This window comes from Pseudorca crassidens, chromosome 2 (genome assembly GCF_039906515.1).
Source record: "Pseudorca crassidens isolate mPseCra1 chromosome 2, mPseCra1.hap1, whole genome shotgun sequence".
Taxonomy (NCBI): domain Eukaryota; kingdom Metazoa; phylum Chordata; class Mammalia; order Artiodactyla; family Delphinidae; genus Pseudorca; species Pseudorca crassidens.
The window spans coordinates 87172021-87184305 of NC_090297.1; the positions used below are offsets into that span (position 1 = coordinate 87172021).

Here is a 12285-nt window from a genome sequence, read left to right on the forward strand (position 1 = left end):
AGAAAATATTCAAGTTCTGTGAGGCACATTAAATTGTTTTTAATGCCACTATTATTATGAGGACCTGCAGCTAGCATACCTGAAGCAACATTCCACATACAAGTTCTGTCCTTGGCCTAAAGGTGGATTTACATGGTGAAGGTGGGATGGAGAATATTTTTTACTTCAGGAATGTCCTCTAGGAGCCTCAATGCCATAAGTGGCTTGAATGTCAACTCCTCCCAAGGTCTTCTTTGGTCACCATACTTAAGTTTCTCATGGTAATTACAACTGCATCCTAATGGTTTCTTCAGTAGTATATATCACAGGATATAATTATATGTTTGTTAAGAGAGGCAGTATGTGCAGCCTTTAAGATCACAAAGCTGTAGCAACCCACTGGGTTCAAAATCTCAGCTCCACTGATTATAGTAATCATACTTGTTGCACTTGCATAATCATAACTAACCTCTTCAACTCTCAGTTTCTTTTACTGAAGACATATGACACAGTGGTACCCAGTTTTAAGGATGTTGTGAGAATTAAATGAGGTAACATGTGAAAAGCATTTTTAACAGTGCTTTGTCAGCAGTGAGCATCATGTGTTTTCTATTCCTATGACTAGTGTAATATCTGTGTCTCTCCCCTCTCCACCTGTATTTGACTGTGAGCTCTGTGAAGGCAGGTATCATATCTATTTTCTCCTGTGAGTATCCAGAAAGAAAAATGCCTCCTGCATAGTGGGGGAATTAATCAATATTTGTAGGCTGAATGGATGAATGTATGAATGGATAGACCAATTTGACAATTTACCAACTGCTTTCACATATATTGTCACATTTGAGCTATAGAACATTGCTGTTAGTTGGTACCAATAGTTTTCTCATTTTATAGATTAGGAAACCGAAGCTGAGAGCTATTAAGTGACTTGCTCAAGAGAAGATTTCAAACATAACAAATCAGGTTTTCTGACTCCAAATCTCATTCTCCTTTGGTTCAACTATTTATTTATTTATTTATTTATTTTCCATCTCTGAATCTTGTCTAGAAGATTTTTCTATAAAATAAGGAAACAATTTGCCCTGTTTACTGCATCGTTTTGAGCATCAAAAGTTTAAGTAGGTAAAACGCATCAACTGTTACCCCAATGTAAGGCATTATTACTGTGTTTAGCATTTGAGGTATTGCATAAAGTAGCTTGATTGTTTTTTGAAATGATTTTAGATGGGAAAGAGAATGTTTTAAAAGAAGGAAAGAAGAAGGAAAGAGAATCTGGGCAAGGGAGGGATAAAGAATTTGCAATAGCAATTGGTTTTGAATTCAGAAGCATTTCCTGATCCCTGACCATGTGGTCAGGTCAAGCTGGTCAAACTACCTAGAGAGGAAAGGAGAGTACCTTTCTTATGTCTCAATACTTTCTTGAAGTTTGAGGTGTGGTCAGCATGCATCTCTGATATTTTATCACATATTTTCAGCTCCTGGCCAATGAAATTAAGGAGCTATAGTTTTAGACTTATGTTTCACTTTCCCTTCATATATAAATGCTGAGTTTCCAGGATGATAAATTCAGGAATGTTCTAACTTGGTTTTTACATCTACCAGGAACTGTAAATTCTGTTTGGATACTAAGAAAATGGAAAAAAACAATACTCACACACAGTAACTTTGGTAGTAGTGAGAAGTATAGCTGATCGATAACACGATAATAAACAGAATCAACTAACAATTCTTGAACATTTAGCATGTGGAAGAAGCTATGTTACATGATTTTATATGCATCATGTAATTTAACTGAGTCATTCATTTCTTTAACAAATATTTACTGAACATCTGCTATTTTCCAGGAACAGTTCCAGTAGCCAGACACATAATGATAATGAAATGCTTGACCTTATAGAGTTTACATTCTAGTGTGAGAGGAAGGCAATGAAAAAATTGGCCAATAAATACTTTATAAGCTAGTTATAGATAGATAAACTAGATAGTTTAGATAAACTAGATAGCTATAAGTTCTATGAAAAAACAGAAAATAATGTGTAAGAGTAGAGTAATGGAGGCCTGGGGTGATTAATTTAAGGTGCTTAGGTGGAGTGAGTGGTCAAAGAAACCTTCCCTGAGGAGTTTAAACTTGAGCAAAGGTATGAATGGAGCCAGAGCTTAAACCATGTGATGTTGGCAAAACAGCATTCCTGGACAAAGGAACGGTAAGTGTAAAGTCCCTGAGGCAGTGCAAAGCTAGAGTGGGACTGCCAGACCAATAAGGCACAAAGCAATGTGAATGAAGTCCATGAATCAGGGAGGGTCCTTGGGTAGGGCTTTGAGGAAGAGGTGGGGAGTTTGGATTTTCTCCTGAATGTAATGGAAAGCTCTTGGAGGGTTTGGGCAGAATGACACAATTAGATTTACCTGTCAAAAGATCATTCTGGCTGCTGTATAGGAAGTGGTTTGTAGGTTATAGGGGTAGCAAGGGTGGAAGCTGGTAGAACACTTAGGAGCCTATTGTGCCAGTCCAGGACGGAGATGGTGGTAGGTGTGGAGGGTGGAGGTTGGAGCCAGTAGTCAGCTTTGGAAGATGGCATAATTCTCTCCTGATTACCTACATTCTCTGAGTGAAATAAAAGTTGAAGTCATTAGCTGAAAATGTCAAGATTTGAAGAGACTGGAGAAGGTATGAGTTAGTTCTCAGAGAGTGAGAACGTGAACAGACTATGGAAAAATTACTAGGATTGTGAGGTAGTGGGGACTATTTGAAGTTTGTGGTCATGAGTCCAATGTGACACAAGACAACATGGTTGTGTGTTCTTCTCCATCCACCTTCAGTTATTCTGGTAAAGGCAGAGAACTGGGCTTAACTGGGGCTGGGATTTTGCCAGGTGAGTGTGGTGAACAAGGAGTGGGAACTGAGAGATTATACTGTTGGACTCTGAAACCTAAGCCTGGTAGAAGGTGAGGGCATGAGGTGGTAGTGGCAGTGGTAGATCAGAAACGTGCACATTGGTAGATCAGATTGTCCTGATGCTGCCAAAGATCTACTGGATTATGCAATGGACTATTTGTTTCCCCTCAAAATTCATATGTTGAAACCCTAACCTCCAAAGTGATGGTATTTGGAGGTGGGGGTCTTTGAGAGGTAATTAGATTTAGATGAGGTCATAAGGGTGGTGCCCTCATGATGGGATTAGTGCCCTCATAAGAAGAGACCAGAAAAGTAGCTCTCTTTTTCCTCCATGTGAGCATATAGCCAAAAAGAGAGTCCTCACCACAACCTGATTACACTGGCACCCTGAACTGGGACTTCCAGCTTCCAGAATGGTGAGGAACAAATGTCTGGTTTTTTTGCTACCCAGTCTATGTGTTTGTTTATTTGTTTGTTGGATAGAAGGCCAAGCTAAAGCTGGCAATTGAAGAAGTGAGTTGAAAGGTGAGGTAGGAATTGGCCCTCAGATGCTCGAAGTGGAGACTTTGAAGATATTGGAAATGACCAGGGGCATGTTATCATGAAAGTGGGTTACCTTAATTAGTATAATACAACGTTTTATATTTTCTGGGTTTTTTCTCCTCTGTATCCTTGGACTCTTCTGGGTTGCCAAAATAATCATAAAGTCGAGACAAGCCAAGAACATCACCAAAAAGTGAAGGACTTAATTTGTATTCTTAATGTCTGAGAAGTGCCTACTTTTACGGTTATGACTGTAGTACTGACGTGGTTCCGGGGGTGTGATGATGAGGTAACAGCACACCCTGGCTTTTGGACTCAATGAGGATGCCCACACATCCGCCTCCATTAATGTCTCATCATTCCCAGACAGGCAATAGTGAATGTTTATCAGCAGGTGAGTCGGCATATCCTAGGGAGCCAGGGAGTCTCCTAGGCAGAGAGTCCTCAGTCGGGGAAGTCGTTCCTGGATAGCAGCCAGCTCTCAAAGAGTTCCCATCACGGCCTACTTTTCAGTATGCGATCCAAGTTTTAATTTCGCGCAGATAGAGGTCAGTTTTCGCGCTGTGGGTCAGCGCGCAAGATCCTGGCTTCTGCTCTCCAGCAATCCTGAAGTTAGAGTTCCTAGAGGGCTCCAGGAGGCTTCCCAAGGGGGCGTGGGTGCCTAGTCTCCTCAGCCTCGCTGCTGCAGAATCCAGGGGTGCGTCCCTCTTTTCCGATTCTTGACGTCAAGCCCCGACCGCCGCGAAGCCTCGCCAGGGCGCTGGAGAGCAGAGGGAGGGTGGCGGGGAGGGGAAGCCATTGCAGCAACAGCTTGGAGGAAGGAGCTGGACGTCTCCGCCGAGAAAAACCGGGGGTGGGAGCCAGAGTAGGGGAGACAGAGGACCTGCTGTCTCTAGGAGCCTCTGGGTTGCTGCAAAGAGGGGCGGGGAGAGGCGGGGGCTCTGCCTGCACCGCGCTGGCTCCAGCGGTGCCCGCGGGGAATGTGACATCAGCGGCGCCGGGCGCTTGCGGCTGGAGGAGGCATCTCGCCTCGGCTGCGCTGTGCACACCTCGCCCCGGGGAAAACGCAGACCCGGGCAGGCGGCAGGGATGTCGGCGAAGGAGAGGCCAAAGGGCAAAGTGATCAAGGACAGCGTGACCCTCCTGCCCTGCTTTTATTTCGTGGAGGTGAGTTGGCCCAGCGCCTTGGCATAATGCAGATCCTCCGGGTGGCTCCGGAGCCAGTTCGGGTCCCGGACGGTGTTGGAGGCGCGGAGCCCGTGCCTGGGTGCGCGCTGCTGCCCCTAAATGCCCCACGCTCCCCCTTCCCCCAGGTTTCTCGGGAGCTCCCCCGAGTGTGTCTGTGAGTGCCCGCTAGCCAGGGGTGATTAACAGTAGCGATGCCACTGCTAGGTGGCCTGCAGACGGGAGATACCTGTGTGAGTGAGTGTGGGGCTAGTTCCCTGGCCCTCCTGGACCGCCTGGGTGCACAGCGTCATCAGTGGCCCAGAGGGGCCATGATACCGATATTTCGGGATTTGTGTCCTCAACCTGCGACTACGTATCTAGAACTCTGTGAGCTTCCTATAGGAATTCAAATACACACAGCCATGCCCGGGGTGTATGGGGGCTGGGGATGTTTACGTAGGATTAGGAATACTGATTTCTTTATTACACAAAAAACAAAACCAAAAGCCCTAACCCTATTAAAATTACTATGGTGCTCACATCAGCTTCTAAAATTGGGTCCACATCTCTAGGCATCAATTGGTTGGCCCTTTTCCATGGTTAACAAAAATCATCTGCATATACACAAATATATGTATACATATGTATATGTATGTATGTATAATATTTTTAAAATAAGTGACATCATCTGATTTTACATGATTTGTACGTGTGCATTTATTCTGTGCTGAGCAGTATTACAGATAAGCAGTTAACATGCAGATGTATTCATAAATGAACTGCTAACTTACCAAAATGCAGCATTTAAGAAGGAAAAATTTATGGGAGGGTTATAAAGATTGACAGGTACAGTGATTCCATGCACTGTGGTCCGTTGCATTAGGAAGACATTTTTAAGCAAGAGGTTTATTAAATCTTAGGTAGAGAAGAGATGTATTGGATAGGTTTAGTGAAATCATATGGTTTTAAGCATAAAACTATATTCTGTGTAATTAGAGCCTGGATTGCATAGAGAATTATAAGACGGTTGCTGAATTATAAATATCCTTCTTTGGCTGTCTTTTCAGCCAAATATGGAGGTTTAGCACTTCCAAGTACAGAGAGTAGATTCTGTATTTGATGATTGTGAGGCTTATCTGTGTTGAGGGATAGTTACTGTCTTGAAACTTGGGAGAAGAGACATTGTCAGATTGTTTTTACAGACAGTAGTATATGTGCAAGTTTCTCTTAGGTCTCGCAAATTTTAAAAATGGTTTCAGTGTTAAGAAAGATGTACGTGATTTGCATAAGTCTCAGAGAAATGATGGGTGACTCCTTCATCCATGACCCATAGAAAAGAAGGAAAAAAATTGACCTGTTTATTTAAAGTAATTAATTGATTCATTTATTTTTGCCCTTCCTCTTTTCACAAGGGATTTTGAGGCCATGGTTTAGATAATTTTGTTGAAAGCTAATGAAGAGTTTTATCGAGAAAAAACATGTGGGCACAGAAGATTCCATGGTGAAAGGGGTAAAGGAATAGAGAGACAGGATCCCTGCCTTGAAGTTAAATCCTGTCAGGCCACTTGTCGCATTGCTAATCCACTGTGGTTTTGTCCAAAAGCACTTTCATTCACGTCTGGATCTATTACATCTGTCTAGGAGACATCAGTTAATTGCTGGCTTCTGCCTCCAGGACGGAGCACCTGAGGTCAGCTAGAAGCTGACCACATTTGGATTGCAGCTGTATGGCTTCGAGGAAAATACTTTCATGAAAGAGGACGCAAACCAGAGAATTAAGGATGTGCCTTAAAAGAATCTATGTGTGCACTTTTGAGGTACCTTTAACAGGAGTACATTATCTTTTAATCTAAAATCTTAAAAGTAACAATGCCTCATAATGCATTTGAAATGTGTCTGTAGGAACAAACATCTCACAAATGTTAATTCTTTTCCATGAGTGGAAATAGCCCAAAATCATTACCTTCACTTTGACCCATTCAGATACCCTCTACAAATTCCTTAGCAGGGCAAGCTATAGAACAATTACTTGAGGACAGTTCATGGAGTTTCAATGCGCATTTATGACATTATGTCTTGGGGGGTAACAGATTTCAAAGGGAGAGCCACAAAAGTGGATTGCAAATGATCTCTCTGAAACTTAAATGCATGATGAACCTCTAAAGAGCCTCCAGAAAATGGGGGAAGACATTAGTACACCAATTATTTAAGGGGTTGACAGAATGCACTACTGAACTCCTTTGGAATGACTCATTTTGAGGCCAGTGAGAATGAGCTTTGTAGCTGCTTTGGAGGATGAATAAATATAGCATGAATTAGCATGTCAGTAAAGTGCTCTAGAGTAATGGCACTTTGCTTCCAACATAGTTTCCCCAGACCTTTGTAATTAAAATGGAAAAGTGAAACATGAGTGAATCTTTCATCACATATCAGCCCAAAGAACATATTTTAAGCCTTTTCTGTTACTTCAGACAATAATTTAAGGAACACAAAGAGGCAAAAAGGACCAGAATTTGAGGAGAAAATAGGACCTAAGAATTAAGTTAGGTTCCTACCATATACCATACAAAAATAAATTCTGGACAGACCAATGATTTAGATTTTTAAGAAACAGTTAAAAAACTAAATAATAATAATAACACAGAAGTATATTTTTAGATTTTACAGTGAGAAAGGTCTTTCTTGACATATTACCAAAGTCAGAAATAATACAGGAAAAGACTAACACATCTTTCTACCATCCCAAATAAAGTTTCTCTGTAACAGAAGATGCTCTCAAGAAAGTTTAGAGAAGAAAACAGTCTCTGGGTCTCAAGTCAGTGACACCATGGACAGTTTAAACTTTGCCTTTCTTCAAGCAGTTCAGGCTGTTTCAAATTGCTATTCATGATAGGCATGAAATATGAAGAAACTAACTAGGAAACCGAGGAGCAACTTTCATTCCAACCAGAGGAGGCTAAAATCAAGTTAGACTGAATTAAGGCAGAAAAACCTGGGCCTTACAGACAGATTGACCTGGTTCATATATCACCTATGCCACATACTACTTGGATAATTCTGGCCAAGTTACTTCTCTCATCCTCAGTTTCTACATATGTAATAGAAATTATATGAAGTAATATAAATATATGTATTCATATATAATAGAAATTATAATAACCATATATCTTAGGCTATATTATGAGGTTAAAGCATGAAAGATACCATATATCATACCTGAGCTAGGCACTCAGGATGTATCAGTTTCTTTTGCATGGTGTCAGGGTATAGAGATTATATCCTATATATAGGCCAAGGTGTTCAGTCACTAAAATCAGGTAATCATGTCCCAGCTGACCACCAAACTCGATATTAAACAAACGTTAAATTAATGGATAGAACTAAGTTTTTCTTACATCTTTGGTTTATGCTGCCAATTGTTTATGCTGATAAAGGGGTTTATGCTGGACAGTAATTAAAAATATCAATATTACATGGTGATTTGAAAACACACCATGATTTCCAAGATGGTACCTCACTTTATAAACAAGCTTGACAATTCAGTTTTGCATTGTTCGATGTGGGAAAAGAAAAGTCAAATTATGAAAGGAACTCTCAAACAAGCATATCCAAAGCTTTATCAGGTTGAACAGAAAGCAAGTTAAAAGGAACATTCCACGGAAGAAAAGGTTTCTCTTGCCTTTAAAGTTCCAAAGCACTCTCCAAGTGACGGCTGTATCACTTACAGTGCAATTGCACCCGGCAGCACGCCTAGAAATAGTAAAAGGTCTTTCAGCTTACTAACCCAATATTAGACGTGAGAAGGCTGGTTGTCTGCGTGCCTAATGCATTTCCTTTATGACAAGCGTTACAACGGTCCCACCTGTGCTCAGACTCACAATTTCATTCTCATTAGTCATCCTGTTCCAAGATATGGGTTCACATTGACTCAGTATGTAATATAAACAAATGATAAATTACCCTTTAACCCAAAAAGATACAAGTTCTTAATAAATAAATGGGAAAAAGATTCTTCTCATTTAAACATTCTGCTTTATGGCATAAATTTTTATTACTAATCTAATGTTTACTTTATGGAGGTAAAAGAGCAGTGTTTGGCCTATATGCAAAGTATTTTTATAAAGCTATAGATGCAGATAGTTTGAAATTTCTTGTTTTTCATACACATACGCACACGCACATGCACACACACACACACAGGCATGCACAAACACAGAGGGAGTAGGAATAGCCTCTCTCCACTGAGTGTAAAATAACTCTACCTGAAGTATTACAGATTCAAAATATTGTAAACACGACAGACTTGAAATTATATAGAAAGTTTTCACTAATTTGAATATTGTACTTAACAATGGATATGTTTCAGGATTTTGTTCATGCAGGTTAATTACTACAGTTTAGGGTCAGTAAACTAGACATTGTGTTCAGGAGTAAAGGCCATCTTTTCTCTGTTACCATCCTGCCTGAAGAAGTTCAAAAAGCCTTTGTTTGAGCAAAGATAACCTGGTTAGTTCAGTCTGAACGTCATGCCTAGACGTTATGGAGTCTTGACAGACCTTAATATGTTTTTTATTTTTTTCCCACTGGAAAGTGTCCACTGTATCTTAATTGTAGCAAACATTAATTCACAAGATTTCTGTTTTAGCTCAAGATCTATGTGAAAATTATATAACTCATATGATCTTGCTGGGAAATATAGCTAGCTGATTTCCTTTTACATAAACTTTAGCATCAGTAGGAAGCACAAAATGACAACATTTCTGCATTGCACGTACCAAAATAGTAGCTGTAGGTTTTTTCCCTCTTCTAGATGGCATAGATAGTCCACTCAAAGAAGTAGTCCACCCACCAACAGAGATGAGCTGAAAAATCTTTCCTCCTCTTTTAGGGTCACGATGTGCAAAGTCCTTTGGTGAAAAACAAAAATGAAGTACAGATGATAATAGAGTCCTAAGTTTCACAGAGACTAAATGAGGACATTTCCACAAATACCGAGACCAAGTATTGAACATAGAACCCGCCGTTAAGGAATTCTATGCTATTCCTAGGCTCCCCCACTATCTTACTGTGTCTTCATGGATGAATCACTCATAGTAATCTTTGTCCTACTTTCCTCTAGTAGGAAAAAAATGGGTGCCTTCTACCAATCTCAAAGGGATATTAATAATAATGATAACAATAATAACAAGGAATAGTCAATTTCAAGCCTCCTTTATATGACAGACCTTGTATACATTATCTTTAATCCTGAGAACTGGATTATTTGTATTAAAGTAATATCGAGAAGGCATTATTATCCTTATTTCTTTATTTTTTATTTTTTTTGCGGTATGCGGGCCTCTCACTGCTGTGGCCTCTCCCGTTGCGGAGCACAGGCTCCAGACGCGCAGGTTCAGCGGCCATGGCTCACGGGCCCAGCCGCTCCGCGGCATGTGGGATCTTCCCGGACCGGGGCACGAACCCGTGTCCCCTGCATCGGCAGGCGGACTCTCAACCACTGTGCCACAAGGGAAGCCCTATCCTTCTTTCTTTAAATCAGCAAATTGTAACTCAAAGAGCTAAATATCTTTCTGGGGACACAGCACTTAAGGAGCCACGATTTGGGTTCTTGTCCATGTCCATCTCCTCCTGCATTACCATTACCCCCACTCCACCTCACACATGACTCTAATGATAATGCTAAACTTAATGAGGGAGTGGGATGGGGAGACCTGTCTCAGCTGTGACCTGGCTAGCTTTGTGGTATCTGAAGGCATGTATGTGGAAGATGCCTGTTGAGGTTCTTTTTGTCTGAGTTGTGGAATAGAGTTTTCTCTTCATTCAGCTACTGAACTTGGCTCTGTTAATGCTATCTCTCACCTAGAGTAACTGAAGTAATTCTAATATGGCTGTGTAGATGACACAATGACCGTCTACCTAAAACGCTGCTTCCTTTGGGAAAGCACAAATGGTACCCCTGAGGCTTCTGCAGAGGAAGACTGAACACGGAGCTCCGGGTAGAGTGAGAAGGAAGAGTTGGAACGGAAAGAAAATTTAGAAAAGTAGACTGTGTATGTCTATGAGAATGATAGAGCATGGAGGAAAGAATTCCTAAGAGAATAGAAACAGAGAAAGGCCAGGCCAAGGAGGATTAGGAGAAAAAGCATGAGAAAAATAGAAGATAGGAGTGAAGGGCATGTGAGGGTAATGGGCATCTGTGAGTAAGCCATGGAGATTCCTTTAGGCATTTGAGTTGTCTTAAGTTAGCTTGTTAAATAAAAAGCATTTAGTGCACAGTTGTTACTGTTTACTTTAGGAATGTGTTACGAATATTATCACAATGATTTCCTCCTAGTATGTGTATACATCACAGGCTATTTCTCATGCAAGCTCTCAACAACAACAACAAAAAGTGAGGAAATGTCTTATTACAGAATTGTCTAATAAAATCATGTACTCCCAGAACATTTGGTTTGATTCTCCTATCACAGCATTGGTTTGATTCTCCAATCACAAATGAGAAAACTGTGGCTTGACAAGGTTAACTGAGTTACCTAAAAACACACTATGGTTAGTATCAGACAAGAATAGAGCCTGTCCCCCAACTTCTAGTGCTCGTTTCTAATTATACTATTTGTAGAATTCCTTACATTAGAGGGTTTCCCCCTGGATTAAAACGCAATACAGGTCATTCTAATCCTACACATGAACAAACTGTGCCAGCTGTTTGAAAGTTCCATCTAAGTACCTTTATGAATTTCATAATACCACATTGCATTAAACATGTTAAAGCAATTACGAATGGATCTTCTGCTTTTCTAAATTGTTAGGCTCTTTGAAAAGCATGGTTACAGCTAAAAATCATAAAATTGGACGTGGTATTTTTCTTTCTCACTGCCCGACTGTCTACCTATAATTTCACAATTACTTCTCTGGACATGAGGTCTCTGACAGGCAGTAAAGGAAAGTGGAAACATTGGAAGGAGTGAGGATACAATTTACAACATCAGTAACAAAATAACTGAATTTTCTTTTACAGTTTAATGTAATTTTTTCATATACATTGATTCATTTGATCCTTTAAAGACAACTGAGGAGTAGATATTAACTCTGTTTTACAAATTAAGTAACTGAGACTCATGAAGGTCCAAGAACTTGCCTAAAACCCAAGCAGTGCTCTTCTCCCCTGTGGGCCACAAGGAGAAAAATGTTTGTATTTAAACTGTGAAATGTCTAATTATGAATCTCTCAGCTTTCTTTGGTTTCTTCTAGAATTAATTAGCTGAGACATGTACTTCCAGATTACTATGGAATGGAGTCATTTCCTCACAGTGGAGTGGATTTTGGAATGTGAAAGCCAAGGACAGAAATGCTAATTTTGACACAATTAATGTGGAGTTGTTTTTCCTGTCAGTAATTAGGCACTGAATCAATTGCCTCTTAGGTCCATCACTGTTTGGTTGTTTTTAATCACAAAACATTTACGTTAATCAACATAAAGGAGGATAACTGCTTTCTTATTTGCTATCATAAGATGGCTTCTGTACATTCTTCTAAAACTGACATTAGACCATTGAGGTATAAATTAAAGAGAAGGGGAAATACAGGTATTTAAAATCAATGTGTGTTCAGGAAAAGGAAAACAAGGTATCAGTACATTTAGTGGACTGTTGTTGGGGAGTGAGAATCATGGAAATATGTGTGGATACGTTGTCTACAAC

At 40.3% G+C, this 12285-nt stretch overlaps 1 protein-coding gene and 1 long non-coding RNA gene across 3 annotated transcripts in view; one reads left to right on the forward strand and one right to left on the reverse strand.

Annotated features, from left to right (window-relative positions):
- The window catches only part of LOC137219024 (uncharacterized), a 313597-nt gene that overhangs the window by 52305 nt on the left and 249007 nt on the right, over positions 1-12285 (reverse strand). Inside the window, exon 3 of the long non-coding RNA XR_010940955.1 lies at positions 9361-9492. This is a non-coding gene — a long non-coding RNA (uncharacterized lncRNA). The remainder of the gene's footprint in view (positions 1-9360; positions 9493-12285) is intronic.
- Positions 4222-12285, forward strand: part of PLPPR4 (phospholipid phosphatase related 4) — a 38773-nt gene continuing 30709 nt past the window's right edge. Inside the window, exons 1-2 of one of the 2 annotated variants that reach the window (XM_067726996.1) lie at positions 4448-4585; positions 6227-6402. In XM_067726996.1, coding sequence (XP_067583097.1) covers positions 6367-6402 — 36 coding nt within the window. In that variant the 5' untranslated portion in view covers positions 4448-4585; positions 6227-6366. Of the gene's footprint in view, positions 4586-6226; positions 6403-12285 lie in introns of both variants that reach the window. The other variant, XM_067726998.1, reaches the window with a different exon arrangement.